This window comes from Physella acuta, unplaced genomic scaffold, assembly GCF_028476545.2.
Source record: "Physella acuta isolate Inbredline_101_S28 unplaced genomic scaffold, ASM2847654v3 ptg000064l, whole genome shotgun sequence".
NCBI lineage: Eukaryota > Metazoa > Mollusca > Gastropoda > Physidae > Physella > Physella acuta.
In genome coordinates, this window is record NW_026731584.1 from 106273 (window position 1) to 125459 (window position 19187).

At 33.8% G+C, this 19187-nt stretch overlaps 1 protein-coding gene across 3 annotated transcripts; it reads left to right on the top strand.

The window, feature by feature from the left end:
• Positions 1 to 1971: 1971 nt before the first annotated feature.
• LOC131951143 (glycerol-3-phosphate dehydrogenase, mitochondrial) lies at positions 1972 to 17277 on the top strand. 3 transcript variants are annotated; one of them, XR_009388390.1, is made up of 17 exons: positions 1972 to 2084; positions 8389 to 8533; positions 9145 to 9310; positions 9418 to 9542; positions 9943 to 10040; positions 10125 to 10288; positions 10496 to 10654; positions 11021 to 11251; positions 11499 to 11606; positions 11782 to 11916; positions 12335 to 12513; positions 12667 to 12798; positions 12919 to 13077; positions 14751 to 14939; positions 15044 to 15142; positions 15551 to 16731; positions 17103 to 17277. XR_009388390.1 is itself a non-coding variant. In XM_059313437.1 (16 exons), exons 2-16 carry the CDS (start codon positions 8423 to 8425, stop codon positions 15665 to 15667), a joined length of 2172 nt encoding a protein of 723 aa, XP_059169420.1. In that variant the 5' UTR covers positions 1972 to 2084; positions 8389 to 8422; the 3' UTR covers positions 15668 to 17277. The 3 variants fall into 3 exon arrangements, 2 of the variants coding, with proteins under 2 accessions (XP_059169420.1, XP_059169432.1); XM_059313437.1 differs by having other exon boundaries at positions 15551 to 17277; XM_059313449.1 differs by lacking the exons at positions 15044 to 15142; positions 15551 to 16731; positions 17103 to 17277 and adding an exon at positions 13493 to 13743 and having other exon boundaries at positions 14751 to 14886.
• Positions 17278 to 19187: the final 1910 nt, after the last annotated feature.

The following is a 19187-nucleotide window of genomic DNA, read 5'->3' on the forward strand; positions in this document are numbered from 1 at the left end:
ACATCTATCTATCAAAGCATTGTGGCCTAGCTTTTCTTCTTGACGCCTTGTTATAATAACATAAAAAGACTAGATTGTTTTAAATAGCAGCTATGTGTAGGCCAATATAAGGATAAAGATAATTCTTAAAAATTGTTGAGTCGATTCTTGTGTTATTAGTAGCGCACGTACTACAATGTTTATGAAATGTAGAGTTCACAATGACATGACCAGTGTTTCTTTTAGGGGTGGGGGCACTTTAAACTTTCAGGATGGGATGGACATAGGTTAATGAATATATTTTCTAAATACATTAAATTTGAATTTCGCCTCTTACAAGCTTTTATTGAACTTGCTTCCGCTGTCGTGCATTTGTCGGTCTTCATGGATCGAAACGGCGAGCTCAATTTCGATCATTTCTAACTGATCTATTCATCTGAAACTTGACAGGTTGGTCAAGACCAGATGAAATGTAATCTCACATCAATTTTAATTTAATTGGATGATTAATTAATTTTTAATTAAAATTTCCTATATAAAGTAATATTTACCGCGCTATTTTAAGCACAATTTTCGTGTTCATTTAGTGCGCAATTGTTTTTAGTCATGCAGCTTTATTGTATTAAAGAATTATATTAGTGAAATAAACCGGGAGTGATCTACCCTAAACTTTCTCGAATATTTTTATGCACATTACGGGGGATGGCAACGCGGGATATTGACACGATTTGTAATCAATCACTTAAACTTTTTAAAATAGAAAAGAATCTCGTAGAAAAAAAGAATTGCGCACCAAGTAAATGGAAAACAATATACTTATAATAGTGCGGAATATTATTAGTACTTTATAAACATATTTTCGTTTTTTTTGTTTGTTTTTTTGAGAAATCTGAAGTAGCGTAAATTACTACTTCCGATCAACGAAAATTGCCCTAAATTTGACAGAAGGCAGAAAATTAAACCTTTCGTTTATCTGTCTGAAACAGTACTCAAGTTACAGGCTTTTGAAAAACTAAAATTTGAATAAGTCCCACTTCCGCTTATCGGAAATCGCTGAAAAGTTGATACGGAACCACACATTTGATATAATACTTATTTATGAAATTTCGTGTAACGGTACTCAAATTATCGTGTTTACAGACACACATACACACACACACGGACAGAATTGCAAAGTCCAGCTTTTCCGACTCGATTACGTGTAAACCGCCGAAATTTTGATAAATCTGGATTTATTATTTTTGTCCGATTAAAATAAGTCCCCTATATTACGTATATTGTATAAGATGAAGTACTGAGAAGTAAACAGTGTTTCTTCCAGACATTTTTCTCCGGGGGGGGGCACTTGATATTTTCGGGGGGGGGGGGGCGGACACTAGTAAAAGGGTATGTTTACTATATAAAATCCATCTCGTTCAATTTTATTGAACTGATATTTGCTAATAGATTGTTTATTTAGATAATTGATCTACATACTTTCTAATACTACTTTTTAAAAACAATTAAAAAGGTGAAAAAGGTGAAGGTGACAGTTGGTTTATTCAATACTTCTCAGTATCGAGATTAATATAGGTTCGACTACCATAGCCAAGTACTTTAAATAGAATACAGTTGATAGTTTTTAAATTAAAAAAAAACATCCCTAATTTAAATAATATAATTAAATAATTCATTTTATTATAGACCGACTATCATATATTGAAACTTCCCTGCTGGCAATATTAGCTTGAAAATCTAGAAAATTAATTGCTTATTGTAACGATATTATTACTAGATTTAGGCAGAATTTACACGTAATTGTTGTTTTGACATTTATATGACGAACGTAATAGATCTTAAACCAAACAAACTTTTATTCTACATAAGTAACACTGTATGTTAATAAAACGAATCAACGATGGTGCTCGCCAGATAAAAATATAAAAAAATGAAATACTGATAAATATCGATACCTTAAAGCACCCATCCTTGAAGGACGTTGCGTGCTAATTAGAACTACACTTCCGGAGTTGTCACCCGTACCCCGGCAACAACATAGAGAACCCGTTACAAATAGATGTAACGGTATTCGTCTACATTTTCGAAATATATTCCATTTTAACAAGGTTTGCATTGATGTTCAGTTTATTTCACATTAAATATGTATACCCTATCCCTATATTTATTTATTTTGCAACCGTCTACACATTTGATGCTAAAAATGCTTTTGACAAGAAAATACGTTGAATGAGTCTGAGAAAATGGCAGTGAGCGCCCTGATATTGATAAGGCTGGTGCCTGATTCCTGTCTGGCAAACTTTTAATAGTTTATAAAAAAAGAGTCGCCTAATAAATAGTAAATAATATTTGGAGCATGAGACCTAGATCTAGACTCTACTAGTCTACCTGGACTAGATCAACACACATTGACTTGTAATCAGTGTTCATTGTAGGTACTAGGATAAATTTTGAAAATTGGTTTAATAGGGAAACAACCACTACAGTTAAAAGGAGCAAAAAATTACAATAACACAACAGTTTTCCTTTTTGATGTAGCTCAAACGGTTAAATAGTTATGATTTTTTTTCGTATTAAAAAAGGTGATTTTTTTAACATAGGTTTTTTCCCAATTTCTGTGATAGAGTTTTTTTAAGCGTTTACTTAAATTGTCCTAGCTTGTAAACCATATGGTCAAATTGGTTATAACTTTGCAATATCTTTATCTATCATATATGCAAGGATAATAAACAATAAAATTAGAAATTTATGGGCAGAGTTAAACAAAAACAGAAGTAGAACAGGGTACCCCCCCTAATTTTTCATATACAGTGCATTCATACAATCTCAGTTAAAATTTTAACTATTCAGAAAATTAAGCTCAAACTTGCTGAGAATGATGAGCTATGGATGTGTCAGTTATTACAATCAAATAAATATTCATAACTGAAAAGATTTTTGTTTTAACTGCTACAAAGCTGATAAATTATACAATTTCGCAAAACCGAAGTCCTGTTGATGTGAAATGCAACATGATGGCAAATTTGAGTTATTAAGCACTTAAGTCTCAAAATTTGCCTGGCTCTAGATGACTCTATTCTCAAACAGAAACAATCAAAATATGTATTTAAATCTATCTGTTTGACAAAAAATAAGGGGTGGAACAGGGTACACCCCCTATTTTTAAATACGAAATTTGTTCATACACTATTTGTTTAGGCTCAATCTATTTGAATCTAAAGCTAACAACTAACTAGAGTGAAGCTTTAAAATAAGTGTGTGTGATGGTTCTATCTAAATAGTTGACAAATAGGTAAAGGATGGTAAAAATGTAAAATGCTGAGTCATCGACACACCTGACATCATTGAAAAACTGAGCGCATATATTTAAATTTTAAAAAAAAAAAGGCAAATTATATCTATTAGAAATGTAAGGTGTTTTATTCATATAAATGTAATAAACTTGTTGGTATACTTATATATATAGTTTAATTTAAAAAGATGTGTTTTTGCTTATTCATTAATATATTACATTTCAGGAGAAGTTCAACATTGGTTGGTTTTTAAAGGAAATAGTTCAAATCACAAATTAATTAGTTTGCCTAAATAAAAGATAAACACATTATTTATTTTAATAGTTTTAATTTCTCGTTTACATGTTCCATCATTAGACAATATAACTGCCATTAGGCCATATAACTGCTTATCATATTGTAGAGATGTGCTGGTTTTAGAAGTGTAGGTTCTACCTGGAAAAGTAAACAGTACAAGTACATTATTTGCCTTCCCATCAAAATAAAAAGGTTTTCTGAATACACCAAATATTTAATGTGTATTGTTAATACCAGACCTTCCTTTCTCCTCCCCCCCCCCCCCCCCCCCCACTACCGTCAATATCAAAACAACGCTCGCCACTATCGCCGGCGTCAAAACAACGATCGCCGGCATCAAAACAACGCTCGCCACTATCAAAACAACGCTAGTCGGCGTCAAAACAACGTTCGCCACTATCACCGGCGTCAAAACAACGATCGCCACTATCGCCGGCGCAACAACGTTCGCCACTATCGCCGGCGTCAAAACAACGTTCGCCACTATCGCCGGCGGCAAAACATCGTTCGCCAATATCGCCGGCGTCAAAACAACGATCGCCGGCATCAAAACAACGCTCGTCGGCGTCAAAACAACGCTCGCCACTATCGCGGGCGTCAAAACAAAGCTCGACATAATCGCCAGCATCAACACAGCGCTCGCCAATATCGCCTGCGTAAAACAGCGTTTCCCACTATCGCCAGAGTCAAAACAACGATCGCCATTGTCAAAACATCGCCCGCCACCAACACCCGAGTCAAAAATGCCTTCGGTACTATCACCAGTGTCAAAACAGCGTTCGCCATAAGCGCCAGAGTCAAAACAGTATTCGCCACTAACGCCCGAATAAAAAAGGCGTTCGCTACTTTTGCCGGCGTCAAAACAGCGTTCGCCATTATCGCCCGAGTCAAAACAGCGTTTGCCACTATTGCCCGAATCAAAACAGCATTCGCCACTATCGCCCGAATCAAAACAGCGTTCGCCACTATCGCCCGAGTCAAAACAACGATCGCCACAATCGTAATTACAGTAATACAAGCATATCAGCTAGACTAAGTCACACAAGTGTTAGTAGCGAGACCCCACAACTTCCGGTTCACTTTCACTTCCAGTCTGTAAACAGTTAAAGTCCCAAACAGTACACCAAACTGTGAAGCGTTTTGCAGCTAAGAGACAAATCCAATCATTACGATTTTTTACAGTAATAGAGAAAAATGGATAAGAATGGAGATTATGCAATAAAATTTCAAGTAGAGCCCATAGAGAAGTTTAGGGAACAAGTCAAACTTACCTTATTTTCAATGAAACACTCCATAAAAAAAAGTCCATGAAAATATTTTTAAAAAATATATAATGCGCTAAGTCCATTTTTCTTCAAAATAATACTCCTCGCAATAAAATTGACCAGGCAAAAACGGAGAATAATAAAAATTACGAAACACTCGCACTCGCGCGTCCGCCAACTCTCGATATTTGGGTAACGGGAGGAAAATCTCGCCGCGCATCGTAAAACGGGAGCCAAATCCTAGTACCTAGTTCATTGTAACAAGAGCCAGATCCTAAGACCTAGAGATTAGTTTTTGCAGGATCTTTGGAAGTTTGTTTGCCTAGATTATGTCTAGAAATCTAGATTCTAGAGCTACTGCGAGATTGTTGACTCTCTCCAGTCTTCAACTTAGTTTGCCTACCACTTTTTTTTTTTACTTTTTATTATTGCAGTGTAAGCCTAGAAATCTATGAAATACTTGGAAAAATATTCGGTAATCTATCGTTTTGGGTACGTAAAATCGCCCGCGGCTATTTATGTACGAAAACGTTACCTCATTGTCAAGGCTTTAATAGAAGTATATTGTCATACTTTTGTGTCAAATATTATAGATAAATGAATAATAAACCTAAATCAATGGCTAAATATATCGATATAGGCAAGAAATTAACTTTTAACAGCAGTGTTTGTGAGCAGGATTTGCTATATAAACAGCAGCCATTTGTAAAATAGAGTGGCTTCCCCCTGAATCTGGCGCTAAAAGTTTATAAAAATAAAACTTAGACAAGATGGCTGCTATAGTAAATGAGCATGGTTGCATCTGTTGGAAACATCGCTAGTCTTCATTTATTACAGAAAAGTTTTAATTCAATTGTTTGAAAACAGGTACATAAATGAATCAAGGAAACATTTTTGAATTTTTTAAAACATAAATCTTCCTCAAAATGTGAAATAATTATTAAAATTTAAGGAGTCACCTGTTTTTCACATTACAAATCGCGGGCGATTTTACGTACTCAAAACGATAGATTACCAAATATTCTAGCAATGTGAGAATACCCTTATCTTTTGGTTAATTATAGAATCTAGTATCATTTTTATATTAACCAGTTAATAGTGAACCAATTTATAAAACAGTACTGCTGTAGGGAGAGTTTATTAAAGTTAAATTGAGAAAGATTCTGGTATTGTATGGTGGGGTACAAAGTTATCTTGTTTTCAGTGGGGTTGAAGAAATGCCTGTTTAGAACTAAAGGACAGAAGCGATCAATACACGGTAATCTAACGAATATCCAAGCCAGTTATTGAGTTAGTCAGAGTTTGCTGTGTATGAGGCCTGCCTGGCTAATCGGATACACCTCCTGAGCCGGTGATGTCACGTCTGTAAATAAAGAAAGAAAATCGAGAAAGATTTAAAAGCACAATGCTATTTTACAAGGACAAACGAACAGAGATCAGCTATTAACTAAGGCTTACTAATGTGAATGTAATGTATGTTCTTTGCCAGGTAGATTTAAAAAAAAGTAAATTTAGGGCCTATGAAATTTTATTTATCAATTAATTATTTCTGTCTCAGATATAAATAAAAATATTTTTTGGCACAGTTTCGGTCTCCTAGTTTACTTACAATATTTACAAGTATCATCTAATACTAGATCTACTAATAGATAATGTGGGCAATCTAGCTTCTGAACATTATTTTAGTATTTGTAATTGAATCGTAGATTTAAATAATGCCTAAAATAACATGTAGGGAGAAAAATACAATAAAATCACCACTAACGATAATTTCTAGATCTAAATAGTAGATCTACTAGATTAACTAAGTTACAGATCTATCTTGTAAGACATTATAAGTTGTGTCTACTAGTATTAGTCTACTATTATTATGAAGAACTTAGTAAAAAGTAACTAGGACTTATACTAGGTAGATCTAGGTCTTAACACTTATATTTTATACTATATTCGAAACCTTTAGCATTTGTTGTTCATATAGCCTAAGAACATAGCAAGGCAGGAATAATCAAATCAATAATAGTATGTCAAAGCTATGGTTTTTATTGTATGTGTGTGGGGGGGGGGGGGGGTGGCTCAGGTTACTGGTTAACTTAATTTTTAAATGTAAGCTGACATTAAGCAGTATTTACATGTGGCCAAGAGACTAGTTATATATAACTAGAAGCATACTAATGCTATTAGACTAATTTTTATTTTTGACTTAGTAGTGTCCGCGCATGTTCATCTTTTTGGCTTCAAATCCCTCTTTTTAGGCATGACTGTTCCTACTTTTGGCTGACAGGGTTAGGCATAAGGCATGTCTGCTTTTGCCTTGGGATTTTTTTTGTCATGTAAAAAAAAAGACTTAGTGTGTAACAATTGAAAATAATGTAGAGAATAAATTAAAAAATTATAAAAACAGTTCATGAGGTGATTATGCAAATTGACTTAACTGAATATGATAAATATTTTCTTATGCTGGCAACCAGCGTTGTGAAGGCTATTTGGACTAACTGCATTGCCACGGTTTAATTTTATGCATATTTGCACATAACTTTAAATTCAAACCACACATTTAAGTTTATTAATTAATTATGTTTAGCTTATTTTAAGGCTCATCTTATTAAATATGATTTTATTACCTAAAATTAAACATTAAACCTACTTCAATCTGTCTAAGCCTTCATGGTTAGTTTATTATGGATCATCAGATGAAGACATGTTGTCAAGACACAGCAACTCTGTGTCAAAAAACTTAATTTACAATCTGTCAATGTAATTTGAAAGTGAAATTATACAAGTCCAATACTTTTTCTTTACAAATGGTACCACTACCACTGCTTGATGAAAACTTATGTTAAAGGTTAGGAGAAAGCAAAACAAATTTTATGTGACAAGCTGGGCATGAATGCATTTTGTGGTGCGAGTCTGTTTTTCAATACTGTTTGTATATTAGGTTAGGGGATCAACCCTTCTTCTAATGCCTAACAGAATTCCCCAGTGAGAAATATAGTAACACTGACACAGTTCTAAGTTAAATTGTAGCCAAGTTAATTATATGCATAAGTCCGAATATCCTACTGGTGTATACTATACTACACTACTACTTTCTAAAACTTCTCAGCTTTATCTCCACTCAATCCCTCAACTTTAAACTCCTTAACCTAACTCCTACTAGATTTTAACATCTCAACTCATCTGTCTAATGCACGCTCCTCTGACGGACTCCCTATATCTTTTGACTGACCAGCTGACTGTGACATAACTTGTCATCACTTCTCATTGGTTCCTATCTGTTGGTTCTTAATCCTATCTCACTACTCTTCACTGCTTGGCCAATGGCTGTTTGAACCAATGTACCTCTCTTGTCTGCTTGGCCTATTTCTGAATATATCTAACTTTGTACCAAACACATTAGACATTAAAAATGTATACATATCTTTATGTGGTGAGGTTAATCTTACCATAAGTTATGGTGGCTGGCCATGAATCTGGTGGATTCTTTTTGGGCAGTTGATTATTAGGTTATAAAACTTTAATGTCAGGATAAAAGAATTATCACTCTTCTCAATGTATAGGCTCATGAAACAGAAAGAACAGTAATCACTCGTGATGAAGGCAGGAAAATTAATAAAACGCTTAGCTATTCTGTCTGTAGCAGGAGCTGGAGTTTTCTATGGAGCTACTGTTGTTTATCCATCATTGGCATCCCGCTACAAAAAGGTATCTATTTTCAAAATTGTTTTAATTTTATGTGCATTCAAATTGTCATTTGGTAAATACAAGTGTTTATACATTAATATTTGATCGTTAAGGATCATGCATATATTACGGAACACAAATGAGCACTTAAATGTGTATCATTTTTTTAAGGAAAATGGCTTGTTACATCTCCTTTAGAATTTTTAGATATAATTGTAGAAGTTATGTTTTATTTAAAAGAAAATTATAATATATTACCCCCAACCATTTTAGAATGTTGGTGTTATATGAAAACCAGATCTAAGAAAATGAAATGTGGGTCTTCTTTTTACTAGCACCTTACCTGATGTAACACAGAAGAAAAATGTTCAAAACTGACTTCCTGCTTTTTATGTGCATCTTTCTTTTTCAATTTTGTAAATTTCAAAATAAAATATAGAGTATGTGCCAATTCTGTGTGATGTACTTCTTTTAAGAACAAATATCTATGTTTACTTAATAAACATACATATTTTTCAACATGGTTGAAAGGAGAATTTCAGTGTTGACTGAATTGTTGACATTCCACATTAATCCATGAACACATTTATTCTACTACAGGTATCTAGCACTCACTTTTCTATACTTTTCAGCCTGCTGTTGAAGGAGAGCTGAGTAAAGATGAATTACAACGAATAAATTGTCCATTGCCAACAAGAGAAGATCTGATTAAAGGAATAAAATGCCAGGAGATGGACGTTTTGGTTATTGGTGGTGGTGCCACTGGCCTTGGTGTTGCATTAGATGCCACAACTAGAGGTACAGAAAAACCACATTTTTCACTAATCCTAAGAATAAAGTTACTTTTTAGATAATTAATGTAGTGTTTTAAAAGAGATAACCTGTTTTATTAAACTTGTAACCAGGATTGAAGACCGGTTTGGTTGAGAAGTTTGACTTCTCTTCTGGCACCAGCAGTCGAAGTACTAAATTGATTCATGGTGGAGTGCGCTATCTCCAAAAAGCAGTTTTCAATTTAGATTACGAACAGGTAATTATACTGATTTCTAGTAATGTCTAAATATTTAAATTCTTGATTATTTATTATAAGCCAGTGTTTTAAAACGCAAATACATTTACTTAAAATAAATGGTCACAGTTTGGGCAGTATCACAATTGATGTAAAACCATCCACGTGAAAATTGTACCAACTCATCTACAGAAATGATACATGCAAACATGACCCTTGGTGTTAATGCTTATTGGTCTAAAGTAGTTCTTAACTCATATCTATCTTTATTAAAATTGAACTTTCTCTTTGAACTAGTTTGTTAGATTTTCATAAGTATTTAGTTACCATGTTTGTAAATCTGCGATGAGGATTCTACTTAACAAAAATGAAAAAGAAGTTTTGAAAATATTATCAACCACTGTATTGCTTTTACCCTCAGTACAAAATGGTGAAAGAAGCTTTAGCAGAACGTGCCAATCTTATTGAAATTGCTCCTCATTTGGCCTACCCACTGCCTATAATGTTGCCTGTCTACAAGTAAGGAAGTTGTTTAAATGTATTCTTATCATTCTATTATTCTAGCGTTACATTATTTCACCAATTCCCCTTTACTCTTATAAGGTGGTGGCAAGTTCCTTATTACTGGGCTGGTGTGAAAGCCTATGACTTCGTTGCTGGCAGCGAGTTGCTTAAGCCTAGTTATCTGTTATCAAAAAGAAGAGCTCTTGAGGAATTCCCTATGTTGAAGAAAGACAAACTAAAAGCTGCTCTTGTTTATTATGATGGTAAGTGTAGGTTTTATGTCTTAAGACAGTCATAGTTTTTACTCAAATTGTTTTCTTTGACTCATATAGAAAGTACCCATGGATTTTTAGTTAGTAACTGTAGAAATTTGTTTTTGATTCTTATTTTATGTTTTTTTTTATGACCTTTGTTGTTTGGTATTACTATATGATTAAAGCAAACCCCATTTTTGAACTTCTGCCCAATAGGTCAGCATGATGATGCAAGAATGGCGGTCTCACTGGCAATTACAGCTGTACGCCACGGGGCGTATTGTTTGAACTACACCAAGTGCGAGAAGCTGTTGACTACCTGTGTGGATGGAAAGGAGAAAGTGTGTGGGGCTCTGGTGAGAAACACTCTCACAGGTAAATCAATACTCAATTTGGATGTACAAGCGCAGTTTTCGGTGCTCTTGCTAAAGATAGAACTTCTTCACTGTTTTATGTAGTTTTATTTCTGAAAGCATCATTAATACATATTCATGTATTATTAACAAATATTACCTACCACAGTTGTGTACTGATCATACATTATATAGGGATACAGTTTACCTATATTTTACATATATTTACAACATATACAAATCAGTCTGGACTGTTTAATATATTGATTGTTTTCCTGCACAGATTATTTAGTTTATCAATGCAAGTAAACATGTAAGCGTTAAGTCCTGCTAATGTTATAAATTATTCTAAAAGTTTGCTTTTCTAACAAACTAATTCTGCTTTCAGGTGAGGAGTACGAAATCAAAGCCAAGTGTGTAATCAACGCCACAGGTCCATATACAGATTCCATTCGTCAGATGGCCAACAAACAGGTCCAGAAGATCTGCCAACCCAGCGCTGGTGTTCACATTGTCCTGCCTGACTACTACAGCCCCACTAGCATGGGCCTGCTTGATCCATCAACATCGGACGGCAGAGTTATTTTCTTTCTCCCGTGGCAAAATGTCACCTTAGCGGGTGAGAAATATTTAATGCTATCTCTCACTTTAGTTACTTCTAGTTAATCTAAACATCTAAATATAATAATTTTATGCTTTCTCTCACTGTAGTTACTTCTAGTTAATGAAAACATCTAAAAGAAAGTATTTGATGCAATCTCTCACAAGTTTTTTTATAGCCAGTGTAGTTCTAGTTGACAAAAGCAACATGCCTTGAAGAATCCAGTCGAGTTGCTAACTATGTCTTTCAAATAACTTGTACCCAGGTACCACTGATGACCCCTGTTGTGTGACTGACAATCCAATGCCCACTGAAAAAGATATTCAATTCATTTTGAATGAGATTAGGAATTATCTCAGTCCTGATGTTGAGGGTGAGTTTTTTAAACCAATTTTGTAATATGTGGTTGCTAGATGTCCTTAGTGTTTTTCTTTTAGCAATTCAGCCATGTAATAATTTTTTTTTTTTTTAAGTTTAGCTATATATCTTACATTTTGATCTCTTATCACCGTTGAGCTATGTCTTGAATGTTTGGGTTTATTTTGCAGTTCGGCGTGGTGATGTTTTATCTGCTTGGAGTGGTATACGTCCACTTGTCTCTGATCCCAACAAAAATGACACCCAGTCTATTGCCAGGAATCACATTATTGAAGTGTCTAAAAATAAACTGATCACAATAGCTGGTGAGTACTTCATCAAAGCTGATTCCTTGTTTGTTAATTATACTCAAGCACTTATGTTTATATTTTTGTAATGGGAGGGTGGATCTGTGTAGCTGTATTTATCACTAATCTGAAAACCTTTCATTTGATACCTTTTCAAGAGAGTTAGACAGATACTGGAAAGCTAGTCAGCTGTATACATTGGCCAATGAGGCAGCTCTATAAGTAAAGTTCCATTTTGAACCTGATGGTCTATGAGGCCATTGAAGTAGAGTTCACCTTTTTTAGACACCTGTATACATTGCCATTTTTACTTAAGTTATATACTTCAGCATTTTTACTTTGTAAATAGTCTAAAATTTAATTCTTAATTTACGACTCAATCCTGGTGTAATTATTATTGTGAATGAAGCTAAACCTGACAAACTTGCTGTTTCAGGTGGGAAATGGACAACTTACCGCTCTATGGCAGAGGAAACCGTGGACAGAGCTGTGCAAGAATGCTGTCTGCAGCCCACTGGCGAGTGTGCAACAAAGGGGCTGCTACTGGAGGGAGCCCATGGCTGGTCACCTACCCTGTTCATCAGACTGGTCCAAGATTATGGTTTAGAAAATGCTGTAAGTGGAACATCTTCTATAATTCAGATGGTGTTTTTTTGTTTTTTTTTAATTGTTTTTTTTTTAAATCTTCTATAATTCAGATGTTTTTTTTTTGTGTTTTTTTTTTGTTTTTTTTTTTTAAATTAATGAAATATTTATATTTGAAACAAGGTTGCGCAACATTTAGCTCAAACCTATGGTGACAAAGCTTTCAAAGTGGCAAGTCTGTCCAAGATGACTGGCAAAAGATGGCCAATTATTGGTAAAAGACTTCATGAGGAATATCCTTACATTGAGGCTGAGGTTTGTTGTTGTACAAAGTGTCATTTTATGTTATTTAGATTTTCATGACTTGCTATTTTTTTTACAAATGTTATGTACTAGCTAGTAATATCTTGGTTAAATGATTACTTTTATTTGTAGGTCAAATATGCAATCAGAGAATATGCCTGCAGGGCCATTGATATTGTTGCTCGCCGAACACGCCTTTCATTCATCAATGTTCATGCAGCCCAGGAAGCTCTGCCTAGAATTGTTGATATCATGGCTGAGGAACTCAAATGGGATGAAAAAACCAAAAAGGTAAGAGACTAGTCTAAATTTATTTTGTTTTTCATTATTCTAGGTTTTTCACAGGGTTCGGTGCTTAAAGAAGATATATTCTAACTTTTCATCATGCCTTTTGTAGGCTGGTTTGTCTGTTTTTTTGTAGACATGTGTAACTTAAGCATCAGTTTATTGATGTTTTTGTAGATTGGAATAACTTAACCAGCTGAAATCATGCTAATGTAGACTGGTGTATTTTATTCTTCCATTGAATACATTTTTTTCATAGACATATAATTTAATCTTCCGTGAAATCACATTTTGTGTAAGCTGGTATAATTTACTCTTCCATTGAATCACATTTATTGTAAAGACTTGGATAATTTAATCTTCCATCAAATCACATTTTTGTAGACTAGTGTAAGTTAACCACCAATTGAATCACTTTCAGCGTGAACTAGAAGAAGCGGAGTGTTATCTGTGTAATGATATGGCCAGGACAATAATTAACTGCTATAGATGCCCAACATGTCCTGGGCTGCCCTGTGACTTTGAGGGGCCAGATCCCTGCCCATGTAAAACCTGCCCTAACCCCTGTGGCACATGTAAGACCTGTGGTGATGGCTCATCCCAGAGGTTTGACCCTTGCAGTAGACGAGCCCAAGAAAAACCCTGCAAACCTCCCTTTCTTAAACAATAGGGGTAACACCTTAGTTAGTGCTCCCTGTTGGAGTCTTGGTTCTTCTAGTTGAAGTTGCTGGTTGCATTTGTTTTTTTTTTGTTTTGCTTTTTACGTTTTATGCATTCATGTTGAATTTGTTGTTTGATTAGTAGCTTGAACTTCTTATTAGTACTTCAAAGAGGGACTTGTCCATGGCCATTGTCCTGTCCATTTGTTAGTGAGAACACTTCTAGACATGCACCACTTGAGAAGATGCACCACTTGAGAAGATTGGGTCCTTCCTGTTTCTTCAACAAGGTTTTCACTTCACAAGCCCTGGCTTTCACTTCACAAGCTCTGGCTTTCAAATGTTTGACAAAATGCATGGCCTGGCCTTTCCTTGAATGTAATATAAATGGAGCAGGGGAAGGTATGAGAAGGTAGACCATTCTCACTGGGGGTGACCTGATCATCCTAGACAACACTTTGATACTGAGGACTCTGGTCTTAAGAATAATTTGATCATATTTGTTGAGCTTAAAGAGCACCTGAACATAATTTACCAAGTTTCATGCTACCATTGGGTAATTTATTATTTTGGGGGGTGATTGACTCTGTTGGTTTGAATTGATTGAATACTCATTTCAGGTTTGACCTATCTGCTTTTTAGTTTCCTGATTGAACTTTGTGTTGATTGATCTTCAATTGTTTGTTTTGTTGTTAGCATAATTAGAACATATTCACAAGTTTGAGTCTTCAGTGCAACCTTCACTGTGATCTATGCAGTGAAATGACATGAATTTTAACATGCAATCTAATCACTTTTTCTTAACCTTTTGATCCTTTTTAATAATGTGTAAATCTTACAACTACAAAAATGTAACTCTGCTGTTTATCCCTTATTTTGTTTTTACACGCTATTGTTTGATATAATTCTAAAATATTTTTAAATTAAAGATATTGAAAAAGTAACATCATGGAATAAGCAATGGAATAAATTTACTTGAATAATGCTGTTTTTTAATGAATGCCATTTGTTTGTTTCCAGGCAGAGTTGCAGCACGCTGAAGGCTATCTTAGGGCTGAAATGGGTTTAGACATTAAACGTGCTACAGAAAAAGATGCCCCACTTAATTTTACAAAAGATCAAATTAATATGTATGTTAGGCGGTTTAAATCTTTGGATGTGGAAAATAAGGGCTATATCTCCATCAATGATCTACGCAGATACTTTAAGGTTAGTTCCTTTTCATTTTTGTTGCTGCAATATTTCCATTGTTTAGTGGCTGTCTTGTGAAGGTACTTGTGGCTTTGGGTAAGAATGTATAATTTTGTTTTCAGAATGTAGGGGAGAAAATACCAGAGGATCAGTTGCATGATATTCTGTGTGAAGTAGATCTCAATAGAAATGCACAAGTGGATATTGGGGAGTTTCTACAGGTAATCTTTTTTTTTATGAAACATCTTTTTTTTTTTATCTGAATTAAACTTTGTATTTATGTATTCTGTTTGCTGTTTAGAGTCATCATTTTTCTGTTATCTTTTTTAAAATTTACTGTATGAAAATAATAAACATCCTTGTCCTTTACTCAGTTATCTCAAGTTACATTGAACTGCATTTGCTTTTAATTTTTAATACATCCCCCCTTCTCCCAACCTAACTAGTGGTTTTACATTGGTATCATTTTCCTCATTGCCTACAGTGAATGTGATCAAGAACTTATAAAAAATATATGAACCATTGTATTAATCTAATAATAAATGGAACTGTTTTAAAATTCTTTAAAAAAAAATAGTATTTAATTTTCCACGTCTTTTGATAAATATTGTTAACTACTTGCTTTTCAGCTTATGTGTGCCATAGAACATGGAACAGTTGTCAATTCAAGATTTGCTAAGGCTTTAGAGGATAACGAAGCACTGACCAAGAAAATCACAGTTGAAAGGAGTGGTGGTGGTGTTTAGGACACAGTTGTATCTGAATGGATGAAGGCAAGATGTATGCTTGAAACAAAGAATGAAACTGTTACCTAGAATTGGCATGTCCTTATGTATTTATTTATTAAATACACTCCACGGATTGGCTGTAATCTCATCAAGGAGTGATACAAAAGAAATGTTTTTTTTCACATTTGTTTCACATTTTCTACCTATGACATTTTGATACTCAAATTGTAATCTCACAGGAAAATTCTGCAACTTTGGTCAAAATTTTATTTTCTCTCCTACATTTGGTCTAGTGATTGCTGATTGGGGCTCAATCATTTAGAAGTTCAGCAGTACCTGTTGACACTTGTTGGTATTGGACACTGTGGTAGAAATTTTGTTTCCGTTAGAAAGGCTTGTAAACATACATAGAAATTTAGGCAGGGCATCAAAGTTGATGGGAGAAGTCTAGTAGTTGTTTATTGTGCAATAACATCAGATTTCTGCTGGTGCTTTGCTAAACTAAACCTGATCTTTTCTCAAAAATGGATTGTATTTTGAAAAGTGTGGACAATATAGGGGTAAAAAAAATGTTACTTTTATTTACACGTTTTGATATCATTTTACATATTTAGAAAGTTGTTGAAATGTGCCATCAGCAGCTGCTTTTCTTACTTTTGAATGTGTTTAGCAGAGGTATATTGGCATTAATTTAGTATAAAATCTTTTATGTTTAATATTTATCTTATATATATATATATATATGTGATCACATCATTGAATGTGATACATTGAATAAACATTTGTGTTCTGAGTCCATGAGTTATCGCCTGGGTGGTGGTAGATGTAAGTTAAGTTTGCTATAGACCAACTGTTTTGTCCATTGCTAGTATGCCCATGACTTAAATCTTGAGATAAGTTATTCAATGAATAATGTAAAATTGTGCAGTCAGTCATTTTTATTTTTTAACAGTATGATTATAAGGCTATGGAAATTAGCCAGTATAAATTTAAAATTTGTTGATGACTGATATCCATGATTTTGATTAGGTAGATTCTGAATGCATGTTGCTGAAGATGGGGAAATTAATGCTATTGATTAGGTAGACTTTGAATGCACGTTGCTGAAGATTGGAAAATTAATGCTATTGATTAGGTAGACTTTGAATGCACGTTGCTGAAGATTGGAAAATTAATGCTATTGATTAGGTAGACTTTGAATGCACGTTGCTGAAGATTAGAAAATTAATGCTATTGATTAGGTAGACTTTGAATGCACATTGCTGAAGATGGGGAAATTAATGCTATTGATTAGGTAGACTTTGAATGCACGTTGCTGAAGATTAGAAAATTAATGCTATTGATTAGGTAGACTTTGAATGCACGTTGCTGAAGATTAGAAAATTAATGCTATTGATTAGGTAGACTTTGAATGCACATTGCTGAAGATGGGGAAATTAATGCTATTGATTAGGTAGACTTTGAATGCACACAGATGGTCATGTTGAATGTTTTTACAATGTCTATAATGTTAGCTTAGGATTCCATCTACTTGTGATGCCTTGTTGCAAAGGGTTGCAAATGTTTTGTCTAGCTATACTAGACTAGAATTTTTTATCAGTAAAATAAAATATTTTATTCTTATACCATTAATTATTTGTAGTACTTTTTAAAAAGTTTTATTTGATTTTTAAAGTTTTTTTTTAAGTTTGTGTAGTAATTATGTTTTTGAAAGACAATTCCATTTTTTGTTTGTTGAATCTACAAGTTTGTTTGCAACATTTTTTTTTTGTATTAACATGTTTCTATACGAGCACACATATCATTGAACGGAACATGATTTACAGGTTAGCTAAATGATACTTAGTTGTGTCTAGTGTTTTATTTGGGTACTTATTAGATTTGGACCAAGAAATATTTCCTAGCAATAATTCACCATTTTTTTAATTTTTTGTTATTATTGTAGATTTATTTTTGTTGGATTACTAGTTGTAATTGTGTATCCAGTTTTTGTTTTACTGGTGAAAACTGATGATTTGAGACAAAAACCTTATCATTCTTCATTATCTACAAGCCTATGTAAATACAGTATTCTATTTATGGTGTCCATGTTTGTATGAGGAGTTACCAGGTGAGTCCCTGCTTGATTCTCTTGTGTTTGAAGTTAGTATGTTTGGTTTTTTTTAAATTTGAGTTGCTTTAAATGTTTGGATTTAGATTTAAGAGAGGCTATATAAAAAATACAATCTAGCCTGTAGCTGTGACAGCAAGCATGTTGCCGGGAGCAACTCTTTATTCAGTGAATTTTAGCATTGTTGACATAGATTTTTCTAAAGTTTAGATGTTTTTTCTTGCCGCCTGGACTTGGTGAGAATTTATGCTGCGAACTGCTTGTGGTAGTGGTGAGTTCAATACTGCAGCTGCCATCATTAGACTTGCACAAATTGTGATCTCTCATCTACTTGTGATTAACCCTATTGATTTTTTTTTTCTTATTTGTACCAGAAGTCTGTCTCTTTAATTTTTAAACAAAAATGTCTATTTAGTTTATGAAGTCTTACACCGTATTTACACTTGCGACAAGTATACTATCCATGTCTAGAAAAATAAACTTGTAGCAAGAAAGAATTCATATTCCATGGGAAAAATCATTTTATCCATCATCGACTTGTCACAAGTTTTTTTTAGACATGTATTATATTTGTCGCAAGTGTAGACACTTTTTAAGTTTCATCATATGATTACATATATGTAACAAGCTTTTAAAATACAAATCTAAAAATTAATCTCATTGAATCAGAGATGTAAGTTGACTTACTTGTTTTCTTAGGAAATCCCATCCTTTTGAGAACAAAATTAACATTTTGATAACAAGGTTTACTTAAACTTAAATATTTTTACAGTAATATATTTTGGACATAACAATTTCCTCCTGGAAAAACTTGGTAAAATGTGCAGAAATAACATTATGTATGTGGTTCGTTAATATTTATACAATATACTCATACATTCTGAAACACTTTGTTATTGAATGAAGTTTCAGAATACTTTACATGTGCTATTTTGTTCCTGTAACAATTAATGCCTTGCTAGTGAAATAATGTATGGGTGAACAGCGCAAACATTATATCTAGCTCTTGGAGATTATTCCTGCTTAACAATTCTTTAGTGTTAATGCAAGGCTCTCATGCGGAGTCAAATTCATGTTGATTGTTGATTTTCATCTACTGTACAAGTTTTATGTTATGCTTGAATTGTGTACCATCTGCTGTACAAGTTTAGTGGTTATGCTTGAATTGTGTACCATCTACTGTACAAGTTTTTGTGGTTATGCTTGAATTGTGTACCATCTACTGTACAAGTTTTGTGGTTATGCTTGAATTGTGTACCATCTACTGTACAATTTTTGTGGTTATGCTTGAATTGTGTACCATCTACTGTACAAGACTTGTGGTTATGCTTAAATTGTGTACCATCTACTGTACAATTTTTGTGATTATGCTTGAATTGTGTACCATCTACTGTACAAGTTTTGTGGTTATGCTTGAATTGTGTACCA

Excerpts from the sequence above, each read along its gene's own strand:
- LOC131951143 (XM_059313437.1), top strand. The coding sequence starts at position 8,423 with ATGAAGGCAGGAAAATTAATAAAACGCTTAGCTATTCTGTCTGTAGCA. Across the intron at positions 8,534-9,144 it reads TGGCATCCCGCTACAAAAAG|CCTGCTGTTGAAGGAGAGCT; the intron begins GTATCTATTTTC and ends TATACTTTTCAG. Across the intron at positions 15,143-15,550 it reads ATATTGGGGAGTTTCTACAG|CTTATGTGTGCCATAGAACA; the intron begins GTAATCTTTTTT and ends CTTGCTTTTCAG.